General features: G+C 37.8%; 2 protein-coding genes across 2 annotated transcripts; both read left to right on the forward strand.

Moving 5' to 3' along the window:
* The first annotated feature begins 124 nt into the window (after positions 1–124).
* Positions 125–7,873, forward strand: hibadhb (3-hydroxyisobutyrate dehydrogenase b). Its single transcript, XM_026185563.1, has 8 exons — positions 125–252; positions 1,136–1,296; positions 1,419–1,528; positions 1,625–1,746; positions 6,394–6,527; positions 6,654–6,730; positions 6,815–6,971; positions 7,263–7,873. Exons 1-8 carry the CDS (start codon positions 183–185, stop codon positions 7,419–7,421), a joined length of 990 nt encoding a protein of 329 aa, XP_026041348.1. The 5' UTR covers positions 125–182; the 3' UTR covers positions 7,422–7,873.
* A 3,260-nt stretch (positions 7,874–11,133) lies between these two features.
* On the forward strand, positions 11,134–13,130 carry hoxa13b (homeobox A13b). The gene is made up of 2 exons (XM_026184879.1): positions 11,134–11,799; positions 12,031–13,130. Exons 1-2 carry the CDS (start codon positions 11,166–11,168, stop codon positions 12,267–12,269), a joined length of 873 nt encoding a protein of 290 aa, XP_026040664.1. The 5' UTR covers positions 11,134–11,165; the 3' UTR covers positions 12,270–13,130.
* The last annotated feature ends 5,316 nt before the right edge of the window (positions 13,131–18,446 follow it).

Consider the following 18,446-nt stretch of genomic DNA (forward strand, 5'->3'; position numbering starts at 1 on the left):
TTATGTTTTAAGCATAAGCGGAAGAGAATGGACGTTTTTTTTTTTTAGTCTTGACCCTCCCCTGTAGCTCAGTGGCAGAAACCGGTAGGCGGTACTGTGCAGATCTCTAAATTGATTGGAGGGCTCAGCCGTCATCATTGCACGTACTATTACGTCACACGTAAGGTCAAGAGGAAAGAAGTATGGCTGCTGTGTTGAGGGGGTCTCGGTATCTAGTAGGAAGGTGTTGCAAGCATGTTGACTTTGTGTTTGGTAAGTACAGTAAACTGAGACCGTGTGCGCACTGCGTAGGGCGCCTCGCGTACTTTGCAACCCAAAGTTATTCTTTGAAGGATCTTCGTGGTGTGAAAACGGCATTTTTTCTTGAAATGTAGAGAGAGAAGTTTGAGTAGAAATTTCGCTGGACTGAGTTTAGCTGCTGCAGGGCATTCTGTTGACGATTAACTGCTTAAGGATATTTTTTTGTTAAAGATTACACCCTCCTTGACGGCGAGTTGTCTACCAGAGCTACACACTACTCATTATTTCAAAACGGTCCAGGACAAAAATTGTCATCGTTTGGTCTCACGTCTTACCGTGTCTTGCCTTTTTATCCAAGGCACATTATGCAATATTACCACTACACACTGTAGACATAGACATGGTCTGCATCTTTATAACATCTTACAGTTGTTTAGAGAAACTGATGAGGGGGGAGAAATGTAAATATTTGAAAAAAAATGCTGTCTTTTGGATAGCATAGATATTATTCAGAATATGAATAAACAAAACGCAGTGATTAAAATTCCCCCAGACAGGCATGTGTTGTATCTGTTTTTAATGTTAATACCAAGGCACAACAATGGTATTTATTCAACACGTAACTTTTAACATTGAAATAAGTTTGTGTTACGAATGATGCCCTTTAATTAAGTAAACATTAAAAATGGTGGTACTTTGATACTGCAGGACAAATGCACTATGGACTGAATATATTTTGTGTTTTAGGGAAGATTTCAATCTAAATATATATTTAAATAAAATTAATTAATTCTGTAATTTGAAATTCAGGTAATTATTAAAATTAAATTACTTCTCCGCATAAATAACGGGGACAATGTGTCTTATAATCTTCAATTTGGTGGTTGTTTTCCAGTATCCACAAGGTCTATGGCCTCAAAGACACAGGTGGGGTTTGTTGGTCTGGGAAATATGGGAAACCCAATGGCGAAGAACTTGCTGAAGCATGGATACCCAGTCATTGCTACCGATGTGTTCCCAGAGTCCTGCAAGGAAGTGCAAGAGCTGGGTGCTCAGGTAGTCTAAGCTGAATGTTCGCGCATCTTTGTGTTAAAAAAATAAAATGATTGTACATCTTGTAACACTTTTTTTTTGTTTTGTGTATGTGCCTGTTTGTTTTTGGGGTCTTTATTCCTCAGATTGTGGATAATCCGGCTGAGGTAGCAGAGAAGGCTGATCGTATTATAACAATGCTCCCCTCTAGTCCCAATGTCATCGACGTTTACACTGGACCCAATGGCATTCTTAAGTACTATTTTTGCTTCTCTTTGAATATGTGCTGCATGTCATGCTCCCTTATCTCTTATCTCAGATTTATCTAAACTTATTGAACCTTTATCAACAGAAAGGTAAAGAAAGGCTCCCTACTCATTGACTCCAGCACTATTGACCCAGCTGTGTCAAAAGAAATGGCTGCTGATGCTGAGAAGATGGGGGCCGTTTTTATGGACGCACCTGTATCAGGAGGTAAGTTTAATATTTTATTTATTAGTTTTATTATTTTCACCTGTGTTTTTCAAACATATTACAGTTAAGTAGTTTGATTATTTGATAAACAATTTTTATTTGATTTGAATAGATTTTTGTTTCCCTGGATAGATGTACCGTATTTTGGTTCAGCTTTATAGTATTTGTGAAATTGCTGGCTTCCCATTAAATTACTGTGTAGGACAAAGTAATTTAAGGGTATTAATAACCTGTCCTTATATCTTAATACTCCTGAGGACATTCTTCTGATAGCAATGAGAGACTGATGCATTGCAGCTTTTCTTTCATGTAGGCTAACAATGGTAGATGGTTAACAACCATGGACAAGGTCAAATGCTATGAAAAGGTATTTGCCCTTCCTGGTTGTTCTTTTTTTTTTTTTCCATAGTGGTTTCATGCTGCAGATCATCAAACAAACTTAAATATTAGATAAAGATAACTGGATTAAAATAATTAAATACAAAATGCAGTTATTTGTATTTTTTAAATAATGATTTCTTTATTAAGGGGGAACAAAGCTATTTAAACTTACCAGTGGTATGATCTAAAAAAACTCAAGGACAGCTGAGAAACAGAGTTAATGACATCAATAAGTCTGCAAAGGGTTACAAAGCCAATTGTAATGCTTTGGGACTCCAGTGAAACATGGTGTGAGCCGTTATCCACAAATGGAAACATCGTGGAACAGTAGGGAACCTTGCCAGGAGTGGCCGGCCTACCAAAATGACTCCAGGAGGTCATCCAGGAGGTCACTAAAAGAACCCAGAACATTATCTAAAGAACTGGAGAAGTCAGAGTTCATGATTCAACGATAAGAAAGAGACTGAACAAAAATATCATTCATCGGCGAGTACCAAGGGGAAAACACTGCTGACCAAGAAGAACACAAAGGCTCATCTCACATTTGCCAAAAAATATCTTGATGATCATCAAGACTTTTGGGGAAATTATTCTGTGGATTGATAAAACAAAAACTAACCTTTCTGGAGGGTTTGTGTCCCATTACATCTGGAGTAAAACTAACACATTTCATAAAAATAACATCATGCCAGTCAAACATGGTGGTGGTAGTATGATGGTGTGGAGCTCCTTTGCTGCTTCAGGACCTGAACGGTTTGCCATAATTGATGGAATGTTAAAGTCTGCTCTCTACCAGAAAATCCCGAAGAAGAATGGTTGGCCTTTAGTTTGTGGCCTTAAGCTCAAATGTACTTGGATTGTGCTGCAGGACGTTGATCCAAAACACAACAGTCCACCAAGTCCACCTCTTAATGGCTCAAAAAAATAAAGAGGAAGGTTGTGATGTGACCTAACAAAGTCTGGACTTAAAACCATTCTTTCCCCTTAATAAATGAATAATTTTAAAAACTGCATTTTGTAGTTACTAAGCTTATCTTTGTCTAATATTAAATTTTGTTTGCCACACTGACATGTTTCAGATCAATGTAAAAAAACAAAAACAAAAAAGTCAGGAAGTTGTCGAGCACAGCACTGGATATGCAAGTAACTCCTCCAAGCCAAAAGCTGAGACTTCTGACTACTCCAGTATTCAGTTTCTATGTCAGTGACAGGGGATTCATTCCCCCACCCCCACCCCTTCTGTTCAAACCTTCTGTTTGCAAGGGGCAGTTAATCAGTACAAAGCTGGTTTAAAAGTTGGGTGGTCCTAAAGAGACAATATAAATAGCTTTTTTCATAAACTGAGAATCTACACCAAGATGAATAAAAAAATTTTTTAAGTGATTTGAATAGATTTTTGTTTCCCTGGATAGAAGCATTTTGGTTCAGCTTTATGGTATTTGTGGAATTGCTGGCTTCTTGCTAAGTAACTTTAGCATAGCACAAGAATCTAAACATGGAAATGGATCCACGTTAACTCTGTGAGATTTATGTATGTCAAACCTGTAGCACCACAAAATGTGATTAGCTTTTGAAAATTTGAATTTTAGATGATTAAAATGGCAACTCTAATGAACACTGTCTTTACCAATACATCCAGATTAACTTTGAATAGATAAAGACATCCAAATACGTCTTTCTATCACAGCAAGTTCAGTGTCACTCGTGCTGATTTGTTTTAGTGTTTGTTAATAAGAAATACCACCATCGTGCTAAAGGAGGAGAAATGGCTTTGCCTTCAAAGATGCTTTATAGCTGTGTGTGTGTGTGTGTGTGTGTGTGTGTGTGTGTGTGTGTGTGTGTGTGTGTGTGTGTGTGTGTGTGTGTGTGTGTGTGTGTGTGTGTGTGTGTGTGTGTGTGTGTGTGTGTGTGTGTGTGTGTGCTCATCCTCTGGCTTTCTTGAGATCCACAAAGAAGCACAGCTTCTTTGAACTTGACCTAATCGCTGTCAAGACAGCCACTTTCTTTGAGTTGAAGTTGGTCCTTTTTTTTTTTTTTTTATGGACTGGCTCTAAAGATTACTAATGATTTATATGCGTCCACCCCATTGTAGTGCACATGGATTAAAGTTGTCCTGCTTTCTGGCTCAAACTTCTTTGTGTGGTGGCGGCAGTTTAAGTAATGCAATCTGAACCGTATGTCATGCTCTGACAGCACGTCAGTCACCAGGCTTTAGCCCCGAAATGAAGTGAACATCTCTCTTTCTGTCAGGCAGAAATCAAAAGGAGTACAGTGGCAGTGTGGTGTAAGCTTAAACTTAAAAGCACACACGGAGAGAACATAATTGAGTCAACATGTGTTTTAAAAGTTGTTTCTTTGGGTGAATAAATGTTAGGACCAATTGAGAAACCAGACTGAAATCTTTACTGTACCAAAGGCCACAGTCAGAAATAAGAGAGGGATGCTGAAAAGGAAAATCAATGTCCAAAACTGTTCATATCACAAGGAAGGCTTCATTTTGAATGTCTATGACATGGAATTGGATGGCAGAATTCCTCTAGACAAGTCTGAATTACATTTGGCAAAAAACATTAGCTTTGGAATTGATCATCATCCCAGCCTTGCAAACTGTTGGCTAGTTAGTTAGTGTACAACACACAGGGTGTAAGAAATGGATTACACACACATTCCGAATGCAACACACACACGCTCCCAAAACCTAAATGATGTCAACAAATCCCACATCTTATTCGAAAGAAGCAGTTTTAACCTAAATCTAGACTCTCTGAATGTTCTTATAAAATAAATACATTTGTGTCTAGTTTCAATTTATAAGATAGATTTGCTCAGATTTTCATCTTTTTAGATGTGCCTTTGAGTACATTTTGGTAATATTTAAATGATCAATTATATCCAATATTACCAGCAGTTTAAAAAAAAAATAAAAAAAAAATAAAATCCATATACTTGTCCCCGTTATGTCACTACTCTTCAATATCAAATAAATTTTCCGTCTATACTTTACTGTAATCCAGGCAGTTTTCAGTGTTGTGCAGATGACACAGCTGTGAATGTTGTTAACTGCTTCCTGCGTGTCTATGAAGTTAATCAGAAGTCGTGGTTATCTCTTTCATCACAGCTACTTGTTATATTGTTAAATGCCTCGGCCAAGTGTCCATGCTGTTCCTTTGAACAACACAGAGGCACTACATTGATATGCCAGCGTAGTTGTTAAAGCTTTTGGTTTACAACATAACACACAGGTTGTTTTTTTTTTTTTTTTTTTTTAAATGTACCTTGTTTCAGGATGAGTTTCAAAGGCATTACCCATGCTTTTCGTGCTTCTCAGCTTGCCTGTTGTAACTCCCAGCACAGTGTCTTTCTAGATTCCCATTAATACAAAAGGCTTCAGGCAGACTGCGCAGAAGGATTAGGGAGTCACATATTCCGCCCATCCTGGCCCTTCTCCTCTGCTGGGTTCCTGTAAACTTTAAGATTAATTATAAGACACTGTTGGTTAATTTCTTGGCACCCAGTGGCTTGCACCTGGTTATTATATTTGCCAAGGTTTTAACCCCATATGAACCTGAATGCATGCTTAATGCACAAAAGAATCCAGCAACAGCTGGTTTTATATTAGGGCAAATCCTGACCAACAGTGGGAGAAAATACATTTATCTACAACTTATTTGCTTTTAGCTCTTCCATTTGTTGTCGATCATCTTAATTTTTCATTCAAGTCTTTTTTGGAGGGATTTTAATTATATTTTATATCTATATTTTTATACGTTTATTTTATTTTTTGTGTGTTTAACCTCGCATACAGTCTCATTTTTGTCATTTCCATGACCTACAAGATTTGAGTTGACAGAATATCACCTTTTATTTACTTTTTTCTTCGTAGTGGGTCTCTTTTGTTTGCATTTGAATCACAGCACCTTTATTTTAAAGAAGGCAGGAAACTGGGAGTGCAGAACACTAATAAAAAAAATGCAACAAGATCTTTTCTCTTTTTTTGTTTTTTATAAATGTCATATTAAACTAAAAATATTCCACTAGCCCTGGATGTACTAATGAAATCTGTTCTTCTACACTATGCTGAATGTGTAAAGCATAGAACGGTAGCTGCTAATAAGGCTGCGTGGTTATGGATAGTATATTTTTAAAATTAGTTACTACTTAGATAATTTGCCTTCTTTTTAAATTTTTATCAAACAAATGACACTTTTAAAAAAATGTAGCACTGTATACCAGATGTTGTATGTAACCATGGTTTCCCTTTCCCAGGTGTGGGTGCCGCCAGCTCGGGTAAACTGACTTTCATGGTTGGAGGAGCAGAGGAGGAATTTACTGCTGCTAAAGAACTCCTGAGCTGCATGGGAGCTAATGTGATCTATTGCGGTCAAGTTGGAACTGGACAGGTGTGAGCCGTTGTCTGGCCTTTGTGATTCTGAGAAACACTGATCATGTGTCCACAGGTTCATTCGTAACCATTTCACAAAATGAGAAATGTAGATGTCACCTAACGAATTACCATTTTGTTGTAGGCTGCTAAAATTTGCAACAACATGCTTTTAGCTATTGGAATGATCGGGACTTCTGAGACAATGAACTTGGGAATCAGGTGAAAACGCTTACTTAGCATTACAGAAAATGGATGACAAATAACATCATGTGGTTAAATTCTAACATTGGTTTCAAATCCCAGACTTGGTCTTGATCCCAAACTTTTGGCCCAAATCCTGAACATGAGTTCAGGCCGGTGTTGGTCTAGTGACACCTACAACCCTGTACCAGGAGTCATGGAAGGAGTCCCCTCTGGGAATAACTACCAGGGAGGCTTTGGCACTCAGCTAATGGCTAAGGTTAGTTTGTAAACCTCACGGTCACACATATGAGGGAGGAATTTTATTTTATAGTCATAACATTTCCTCTCAGTGATGTCGACGGCTTATTGCCAGCAGCACCATTATTTTTAAATAAGTGTTTTGTCATTCATAAAGTATTTGTTTATGGTGTATTTATTTCTGTGCCTTACTTTAATGACAGCAACTCATTAATACAACACTGTGGTCTTCTAACTTGTGGTTTCAGAATGACATTTTCCGCTTTGATTGTGTTTCTAATGTATGTGGGGCTTTTTTTTTATCTTTCAGGACTTGGGCCTCGCTCAGAACACAGCAACCAACACAAAGACGCCTGTCCCTCTCGGCTCCTTAGCCCATCAGGTGTATCGTATGATGTGCGCACGTGGTTACGGCAATAAAGATTTCTCCTCAGTGTTCCAATTTTTGCGTGAGGAGGAGGGCCAGTAATGTCAGCCTCCACGCCGTCCACAGCCTTTCCATGCCCAGCTCTGCACAGGACTAACATAGCGTAGTTAGGGTGCATTTCACCACAAGGGCTTTTTTTTTTTTCTTTCTTGAAGGTCTCAGAGCTCCAAAGTGTGACAAATCAAATGAGAACTTCATTCCTGTCAGGAAATCATGTATCCTGTGTGATCTAGCCTTTTTATAGTAAAAACACTCATTTCATTTTTTATTTACAAGATGTTGAATTATCATCTATGTATCTAAACTTTTAGCAGAAATTCTTCTTAGGGTTGAACAACTACAAATGCAGTTTGTTCTCTGCGTATTTATCTATTGTTTGCAATGGTTTCTTTATGTTGCTGTTTTGTTTTTTGTTCATAGGGGAGTTGATGCTTGGGTGTCATGTGGTATCCTGTTTAAAAAAACAAAATAAAGAACAATGTTGGCGTCTTTAACGGATTTATTTATTTGGATTTTAGCTTCAAATTGACTTCAGTTTTAATACTTTTTTTTTTTACTCTTGCGCTTTCAGTGTGACCTTGTACAATGGCAATACGTTGTCCCCAGGAAGCACCTCAAATAACCCAATGTGCGCAGTCCGCAAACTCGCAATTAAATGCAGTCAAAATTCACACACTCGGAAAGAAGGATGCTAATTCTCGCGAAAGAGATGGCAATTTAAGATTTAAATACATTGTGCAGCTCCTATTTGGTCTCGCACTGCGTAATTTTCACCCCATGCTTCAGAGCACTAGTAAGTTAAATAGCTCCCAAATGTTACTTCGTATCGTGTGTCTTCTGAATTAGAAGTCACGGTAAAATGCTGAACAAACAGCTGCCACGGGAAACTTTGCTGCAGAGGGGATGCAGTGATGGGATGCGGCGTGATAGAGAAACACATGCAGGGGCAAAACTTGTAGAACAACTTATTCTTCCCCGCTCTCTAAGATTTTCATATTTTTTGCGCTTTGACTCGTCAGGCTAAGAAACAAAGCCGTGGTAAACTGCTGCACCAGGTTGTCCGCCTCATTAGTTTGGGAATCTACCCCTCTCTTATATCCCCACTTACGCCAGACAGGAGGACGGCATGTTTCTGATCTAGTTTGCCAAGAACCACTGAGAGGACAAGGTGCCATAGGTCATGCGATCACAAGACAAACCCATAAAAAGTCCATTAAGCACTGTAGGCTAAGAGCTGTGTTGTCATCTACTTGATAGGTACTGCAAACAGAGCAGCACTTTGGTCTCCGCAGACAGTAACACACAAACATCAGCGCGCATGACACGCCGAAGCTCAAGTTATGGCATCTTTATTTTTTAAAATAAATTATACATCCAGCCGTGGGTTTGGTTTCTTCTCTCTCTCTCTCTCTCTCTCTCTCTCTCTCTCTCTCTCTCAAAATAAATAAATAATATGTGTATTTGATCATGGATCGTGTCAGCCAAACGAGGTTCTTTCAGGCTCTGCCTAAAACTTCTTTCATTGTTTGCAAAAAGTTGATATATTCTAATGTTGATCGTGTTAAAAAAAAAAACACATCCTCGGTATTTTTTAAGTTCCAAATGTAATAAATGGTGGCTTATCTTTTCTGTTTTTAATTTAAAAATGTAATAAAATTAACAATTAATATGTTTATCTATCTATATTGTTTTTTATGTTTATATTTATATATATATATATATATAGCTATATTAGGAAGTGAAAAACAAGCCCTATACAAACAGAATTATAAGCATCAGTAAATCTGTCTGTGTTATCCGCCTAACTTCAGAGTCTTCTTCTATATTTAATTTATACATTTCTAGGTTCTTTGTCTTCTTTCTGTTGTGTTTGTGATAATTAGTCCAGTATTTAGAATCTGCAATCACAGTTTCCTGTTAATCACTGAATTTTCAGACAAAATTACGCAAAGTAGTTTAATGCTGAATCTTGCGTGTGTGTCTGTGTGTATGAACACACTGAAATCATCTTTACTGATTTTCCCTAATTTTCAGTCCGTGATCGACTTTCAGTTGAGTAAACTGCTCAAAAACTGATTTCTACTAGCTGTTATATTCATTTTAGAAAGGCATCCGCTTTTTAATGTGTGAACAACTTGGCTCAGATTCCTTTCGAGCCAGCTCTCATTTATTGTAGCTCAGCCGCTTTTGAAATGCGGAGTTTTTTTTAGATGGGAAAAAAAATGCGAAGTAGCATAATGTTTAACAAAAAGCAGATTCAGGGTAGTTTATCGTGACAATGCAATAAAAAAAACAAAAAGCGATAAAAACAATAAGTATTATGAGTTTTTTTCCCCTGAAATCCAGCCTAGACTACTACTCACTCTTGCCTATTAGCTATGAACTTGGGCCATAAAGATTTACGGCCTCAAAAGGTGGGAAAACGCTATTAAAAACACACACATATATATATAAACATATATTTTTTTAAAAGGTGCTCAAATTTAGTTGGGTATACATTCCTCTGCGTTTGTGGTTTCAAACTTAAAATAACCACATAAATTTTAAATGAAAATAGTATGTAAATTCCCTCCCGTCCGTATTCACCTTTTCAGTGGCAGACTCACTTGCACAGACTTCCACACGGGCTAAAATGTAAACATTGGATTTGTTGCTGGTTGCACTGCAGACCGATGAGAATATAGCATCTGTTTATGGTAATATCTGCCCTACTTCTCCGAGTTTTTTAAAAGCTCTGACTCAGGAAAATAGTAACCCACGTGACCCTACAAAGATATAGGTTTAGCATATTTCCCAGAAAGTCCTTCATTATTCTTCTTATTATTAGAGATTTTATTCTTACTTAATTGCAAAGTCTTATCATAGGAAGGGAATGGTGCAAATTCAAGTTACTCCTCGTGGAAACCGGTGCCGCCCAAGCAGTCCGCGGAATTTAGCGCTTCTTTGTCTTTGTGCTTTAAGTGTCATTTTGGCAACACTGCAACTTCAACTTGACCTTGGCCCTCCGGCTGCGTCTCACTCGCATGAGGTAGAGTGCAACCAAATGCGCAATGTTTGTTGTATTTTGTGGACCCCAAATTTGTGTTTGCTAAACGTGAGAACGGTTTGATTTTTGATTTATTTCATAAAATGCATTAAAATATATCCTTAAGAGATGTGCTTACAGCTTTGTTGTTTGTGTATGTGTGTGTGTGTGTGGGGGGGGGGGGGGGGGGGAGTCTGTCATCCTAGATTTAGTAAAAATCTGCACGTTTTACTTAAAGCGCATTCAAAACATGTAATGTTTGCAAAACTGGTTTAAACCCCACCAAACACTGGGAGTGTGGAAGTATTATTTTCTTTATCAGTCAAGTTAAAACATGTTTCATTGTACGGGCGCGTGTGCATACAACTTCGCAGGGGAGAGAAAAAAAATCAATAATCACTTACTGCTTATTTCAAACAGTGCGTTACACAGTAATAAAATATGACTGCCTCCACACGAGGTTCATTCGGTGTGAGACTCCAAAAATCGTTTCCGATAGAAAATAAATGCCTGCGGGTCTTGTTGGCAAATACTGGATGCACTGACGTGCGGTGTCTTCTCAAACTCAGAGCCTGATCTGCATTATCTCGTGTCAAGACGTTTATCGTCTCCTTTGCATATCACGTGCTTGGCCCTGGCCAATAACCTTACGATCTTTACGTACTCAGGCGTGTTGGTATCGTTACTCTGCCCGAGTCCCTGTTTGGGCTCAGTCGAGGGGATTTTGAAAAAGAGTTGGTCGTCTCAATGTAGGGAATGCTATGACCGCCTCATTACTCCTCCACTCGCACTGGATTGACCCGGTGATGTTTCTGTACGAGAACGGTTTGGATGAAAGAAGCAAGAACATGGAAGGATTTACCGGAGGCAATTTTGCTGCAAATCAGTGCAGGAATCTGTTAGCGCATCCAACCTCACTGGCGCCCAGCACCACCTACACTGCGAGTGAGGTGCCAGTGTCTGGCATGGGGGAACCTGGCAAACAGTGCAGCCCCTGTTCTGCGACTCAGAGCTCGCCCAATGCATCTTTGCCCTATGGATATTTTGGCAGCAGTTATTACCCTTGTAGGATGTCACACGGCAGTGTTAAAGCGTGCGCACAGCCTTCTGGTTATGGCGATAAGTACATAGACTCATCGGTCTCTGGTGAGGAGTTCTCTTCTAGAGCGAAAGAATTTGCTTTTTATCAGGGGTATTCCTCTGGCCCTTACCAACCCAGCTACTTGGACGTCCCTGTCGTACCTGCGCTGAGCGCCCCATCTGAGCCAAGACACGAGTCTCTGTTGCCCATGGAGCCTTACCAGCCATGGGCCATCACCAACGGTTGGAGTGGTCAAGTTTACTGCACCAAGGAGCAACCACAGTCAAATCCTCTGTGGAAATCCACTTTACAAGGTATTTAAGTTTTTTTTTCTTCTTTTTTTTTATTTATTCATACAGAAATATGCAGTCTTTGCCGGCGTGTGTAATTAAACTTGCAAAAACACGTGCTTGCAGGGCTTATATATATCAGGTTGTTTTTTTCCCCACTTCATTTTGCGTTTGGACTTTTTAAAAATATATTTGTTGATGCATTTTTTTTCATCAATCCAGCAAATTAACGAACTGATGTGCTTTATTTCCCAGAAACTATCTCTGGTGGAGACAACTCTGTGCGTCGTGGGAGAAAGAAGCGTGTGCCATACACCAAGGTGCAGCTCAAGGAACTGGAAAGAGAATATGCCACCAATAAATTCATCACCAAAGACAAAAGGAGAAGGATATCTGCGCAGACAAACCTGACAGAGAGACAAGTGACAATCTGGTTTCAAAACAGGCGCGTAAAGGAGAAAAAAATCGTCAATAAATTCAAGAGCTCCAGTTAGCTCCGAGGATGGTGAAAGGTGGACATAGATGCCCTTTAATCCGAAAAAAGAAAGCAAAACAAAAAGAAAGAAAAGAAAAAAGAAAAAAATACCTGTGCTATAATTTATTACTTTATGAACGCTTTTGTTGTCGCCATAGGCTCTGTTTTGTCCTGCACATTTCCTTCTCCTGTTTTAATTGGAACCAGCCTATACGGCCTGTTGACAGAAGATCGGAAATGATTTTGGAACACGTTGACCAAGGCAATTGTGCGTGGGATGCTTTAATATTATTAACCAAAGACATTCTGCTTTGAAAAAAAACTAAAAGAAGAGAAGAAGAAGATACACGCTGTCCGCTCACGGGCCTTTCTTCTACTTAATACAACACTGAAATCAAAGCTGAATCACTAACAGTGAAAACATTTATAGACAGTGTAATGCTAAATAAAAATGTCACTGCATATAAACAGGCCAGGCTCAGGTGATCACGGTCAAATTCACATATTAATTACAGGATTCAATTCTTCACACACGTTCTTGGCGGCTCGAAAAAAAACAAGGTTAAAAAACCATCTACTTACTGAACTTATTGAAATAAACTTTATCCTTTAGTATCAACCAGTAGTTAGGTAAATGTCAAACTCGAGACTGGCTTGTGTACTTCAGTACTGGCCTCCAGTTTATCCGCAATTCTCTCTTTTTTTCAAAGTTTTTCTTCTTTTGTTCAAAGGAATTCTCCTGCCAACGAGCTGATAACCTACATTAATTTCCTGGCTTTCAAGAAAATATAGGCATATTTAAACATGTAAATACTATGACTGTGACATCTATCCTCCCATTTTGACAGCAATAGACAACTTTTTTTATTTTAATAATAAATGTTTGAGAGTGTAATTGTGTCTTTGATTGCTCGTTTTTATTTCTGTCCGGTTGGAATAAAAAAAGAAGAAGAAGATGGCTTTCCAAAATCCTTCTCCTGGTAGAATATCATTTTCAACAATCAGTGCAGTATATTTCCTGTATGTAGGCCAACAGGCCTTTATGGAGAGTCTTGTCGTTGGACTGGAGCCTTTACCATTAAAAGATTTTATGTCGCCATCTAGTGGCGATGTTCCGTCAGCACAGCGCAGCGCGTCTGCTCATCGACTGCAGACATTTGTCTTCATGTCTGTCTTCACACAAGTAATGAGTAAGTGTGTGTGTGTGTGTGTGTGTGTGTGTGTGTGTGTGTGTGTGAGAGAGAGAGAGAGAGAGAGAGAGAGAGAGAGAGAGAGTAAGAATGAGAAAAAGGCAGAATCCTCGTTGTTTTAAACCTGACAAACAAGTCTATTATTAAAGTGTGTCGTGTGCCTGATTGATCAGCTAAGGTAAGAGTTCAACACAATTGTTTATCTCATTAGCAATAGCATTTAATCAATAGCTTTAGCATATCGTTCAAATATCGTAGTATTATGTAAGTACATTTTTAAAGACACATCTGACAAATATGAAGTCGTGGCAAAGTGAAATAGGGATGTTAATAATTATAATCACACACACACACACACACACACACACACACACACACACACACACACACACACACACACACACACACACACACACACACACACACTTCGTATTCCCATTGTTATTAAAACATCCAACGAAAGAGCTTGGTATGAATACCTACATATATATATATATATATATATATATATATATATATATATATATATATATATATATATATATATATATATATATATATATATATATATATATATATATAATGTATTTAAACTTTGAGTTTAAATACATTTTAAATACATTTTTCATTCAATTCTTCATATCGCCAAATAATATTCCTGGGCATATTTTCTATATTATTTTAAAAAAAATTCTTTTTATCTATGTTATAAAAGAAACAATCCAATCAACCCTTTTTACTTCAAATTATATTTTAATAAGATTTTTTTTGTTTGTTTTTTGAAGTAAAAAATACATTTGTTGAGTCGTCATTAAACAATAATGAGAAATCCCGTCTTTGAAAAAAAAAAAATGGCCTGAAACTGTTTTAATAGGCTGCTTATTTATTAATCATCATCAGATTTAATAATCGGCAGCATTACACACACGCTGACTGCAACCCAGAAATGTTTCTATGTCGAATTCATAAAGTAAGAGCGCGTAACCAATCAGTTCGTTAACCTCTCTTCACCTCTCGCTCAAAGTATTGGGCCTCAGTAATCCAATATCACAATTACCTCAAAATATCTCATTTCCAAACGAGATCAATTAAAATTCTGCAGCAGCAAATTGCAGGTTAAAAAACTCATCTAATAACTGGAGGAATAAAAAAAAAGTGTTGTGTAAAATAAGACTGCGTGACTGAAGTAATATAAGTCATGCTATTAACTTAACCGTGCTGAAGGCCTGTGAGGCCGGTTGCTCTTTTTTTCTGTCCGGTTATATTTGAAGGATGGACCTGTGCCATAAAAAGGAGCATTTTTAACGCTAACCAGGCAGCACCCTCTGGTGAGTGTCACCCTCTCTTCTCAGTCACATTGTGCCGTCCAGGGTAACAAACAACACTGACTTTATTGTCTATTTCAGAGTTTCGTCAGGATACTTTCTAACACCGCTCATTATTTCGAAATCTAGAAATTGCATTTTACGCATTTTGCTGGCTGGCTTCTTTGCAATAAATGAGGTTGTTTTAAATATTCTCCCACCATGAGATGGATTCAAAATCTTCCCCATGTGTGAATTGTCTACAAGTGCGAGGCTTCTTCTTGTTGGGTTGTGCCATTGCTCCCCCTAACAGCCACACAGGTAAATGCACCTCACTCCAAAACGTCCTGTATTGTGCAGACCTGAAGGTTGCTGCTGGATTAATCAGTAAAAGAGTGAAAACAGGCCTGCTGTTTAGTTTGATTTGAATCTTTAAACTTTATCTTTAAATGTAAATTATAGCGCTTGACAAGGAGGAAACTGGAGCCAAGAACATTTACAAGATAGCCTAACGAATGTGTGGCCTACAGCCTAACTGGCTAAAAATAAGAAGACGGGGGAAAAGACGAAAAGTGAAGCTTAACTCATCATGCTGCACAAAATGACTCTGGGTTTAATGCTGGACGTTAGCACTCTTCTATGTTCTTGTGTATTTACATAGCTGGATGTTGGCGTTGAAGGTTGTGCAATGAACTTCAGACAAGAGCAAAGATCTTTATTTGTTGCAGCTGAAGGCAGATTCCTGGCACCCACGAGCAAACATGAATGTTCGAAAGGAGCTGCCTTTTTCCAGCTTTGGATATTTTTGCTTTTCTTGATCAGAGATACGGAGTCATGCCTAAACACACTCAACACTGGATCAAATCCACTGCTCGCATGCATTTGTCTGTCAGGATAATAGGGGCTGAAATCCACACTTATCTAATCATCCACGTGGGATTGATTTTAGCCCAACTGCTGTCTTCATTTGCTAAACTAAAAGATGAACACGAGGCTGAATTTTCGAATCCAGAAAGTTTTATTAAGGCATTTAATTAGACTTTTTTTAAAAACCAAAAAACAAACAACCTATATTCTATTTTATTTGCTCCGACAGATGCACCCAGAGTCCAGTTTTCTGTCCATTTTTAAATTTCATTACAGCAAACATTCAGATTTTCATTAAACTGAAATAAATATCGTACGAACTCTTTGCTGGTCAAAGCCACATTATGAATTAGCCTACTTTAAAACGAGCGCATGACAACTCCTTAGGGGTTACCGATATAGTTTTAACTACTTAAAGAAGACAGAGATACACGTTTCTAGTAATATTTGGCTATCTTGAAAATCTTTCTGTCCTCCAAATCATTCCCATTTTTTCCTCCCGAGTCATCGTGCATGGTCCAGGCTCATAGACGCAGAGCTGTTGCAAAGTGAGCAGTCTGTATGCTGTATTCATTTAATCCTCGTACATATTAAGAAGTGCTGGAAAATAAAACAATTTCGTTGTTTGTTTCCACTTGAACATTTGTCTTTGAAGGTGAGTGCTGCGTTTCACGTGTAAACAAAAGAGACCCACTCCGAAAAAAATAAATCGAAACACTTTTTTGGATTTGTTTTTAAACTTGCAATGCTCGGTACATAATATTTTAATTTCTGACATGTTGCTTGAGATACACACAAAATGTCATTATCCATCTACTGTTAAAATACCTGTAATATAATCACAAATGCGTCATGAATCAACCATAATATGCAGGTAAAATGTTACTTTACTTACACTTTAGATAATTCCCTCTTTTGAAATCTAATTAGGGAGCAGGAAAAGTCCAGGAGTTAAACAAAACATATGTCGACCGAAAGTTCTCGGCAATCGAGGAAACGTTTTCTTTTTAAAAGCACCCATCATCGTCCTAGCTGCCAGTCTAAATGTGTGTTTTTAATACATTTTCGGTTTTTGTTACATTGAATATCTGCATTCCTTAAAAAAAATCCTTTTACACTTTGCATCTGAGCCAACTTTCGCTTTCTTATGATTATCTGAGCAACGTAAAATCAATCAATCATTAAATATTTTAATTAAAATTTACAACCCACTCGTTATGCTGACATAATACATCGTTTTAGTTGTCTAAATGAACATTTTCTGTAATTTCTGTAATGAAATTGTCATTATAGAAAAAATAAAGTGTCCATCTTCCTATATGTATTTTCTTTATATGGGAAACACCTAGAAATCTACTCTCGCAGACAAGCATGCATGTAAATGATTACAGCCTACAGTGAAGCCTTCTCATATCAATTAGTGTGTCAATTTATATTTTAATGTACGGCTTTAACATTGCATGTCCTTTTTTTTTTTAACCTGCATTGAATATCTATTTAAATATAACATGATTTAAGGATGTAACAGACCGATTCACACCTGCAGGCTCGGTTTAATACAGATGCTGCTATAAATACGACGGGACGAATAATTAGCAAAAGAATTTAAACTGGGTGAAAATGTTCGAGACGATTTTAACAATGAAATTAATATTAGTGCCATAGCAATAAGCACACGCAGTCCGTTCAAATCAGCGAGACAGCCACGTGGGTGAAATATTAGAGTCTCTTAATGCTTCCGTGCAGATGACAAATTCACAGGCTTTGATATATTTGGACGAAATTCTAAAATTGGCTGCACAACGGGTTTAGTGATATGTGACACATGTGCCCACTTAGTCAGCAGTGATGACAAATGAAAATGGGTTGGAGTGTGGGAAATCGCCCGTGTCCAAAGGTTTATATTGGGCGTTGCAATGAGAGAACAAGCGATCCAAAGACTGGAACCCCTTCGACAAATACCTCTATTATCCATAGTACATGAACACGTAAATGTCTACATTAAACATCAAACACACACACACACACACACACACACACACACACACACACACACACACACACACACACACACACACACACACACACACACATATATATATATATATTTTTTTTTCAACTTTTACGCAAAAACAAAATCAAAAACAAAAAAACAAACTGCGGTTCAATGTATTTTTGGGGGAAATGTGGTATTAAATAGAAAAGTATGTTTTAACGATCATGGAAATGCTGGTCTGAACAAAAAACTTTACAAATATAGAAATATAATGGAAAAAAAAAGCCTCACAGTCTGTTATCTTTTTGCTCCTGGGTGTGAATCTGTGCGGATGCCTGAAAAACAAAAGTACACAATGTCTCGCATCGCCCCACACTTGGGGACTTGATTGGTTGCCATATAACCAGAGGAGCTATATTAAATCCACAGACAAGAAATAATCCCATTTTACAGGCTTCTAATTTCTTAATAAATTTACGCATCTGTGACTGAGCACCATTTTTTTTTTCAAAACTGGAATCTGTCAAGCTATCAAACTCAACAGATCATCTGTTCTATCTAAATGCTGTCATCTGTGTCTCAAAGTTTAACCCTTACGTGCGTAACCGGGTGTGTATCTTTGCTGCTGACGCGGCCGAAAACCTGATCTTCATCTTCAAAAGCGCTCAGGCGTCTGTGCTGAGGTCGGGGTTAAGGCGAATGTTAGGTTTAAAAACAATAAAAATAAATAAAGAAAGAAAGAAAGAAAGAAAGAAAGAAAGAAAGAAAGAAAGAAACCAAAAATAAATAAATAAAAAATAAAATAATATAATTGCAGGTATGCTTGGCCTGCGTAAAAA

Source organism: Astatotilapia calliptera, chromosome 11 (assembly GCF_900246225.1).
Source record: "Astatotilapia calliptera chromosome 11, fAstCal1.2, whole genome shotgun sequence".
Lineage (NCBI taxonomy): Eukaryota > Metazoa > Chordata > Actinopteri > Cichliformes > Cichlidae > Astatotilapia > Astatotilapia calliptera.

Coding starts and splice junctions, on each gene's coding strand:
- hoxa13b (XM_026184879.1), top strand. CDS start 11,166: ATGACCGCCTCATTACTCCTCCACTCGCACTGGATTGACCCGGTGATG. Junction 11,800..12,030: donor GTGGAAATCCACTTTACAAG/GTATTTAAGTTT, acceptor TTTATTTCCCAG/AAACTATCTCTGGTGGAGAC.
- hibadhb (XM_026185563.1), top strand. CDS start 183: ATGGCTGCTGTGTTGAGGGGGTCTCGGTATCTAGTAGGAAGGTGTTGC. Junction 6,731..6,814: donor ACAATGAACTTGGGAATCAG/GTGAAAACGCTT, acceptor TTCAAATCCCAG/ACTTGGTCTTGATCCCAAAC. Junction 6,972..7,262: donor GCACTCAGCTAATGGCTAAG/GTTAGTTTGTAA, acceptor TTTATCTTTCAG/GACTTGGGCCTCGCTCAGAA.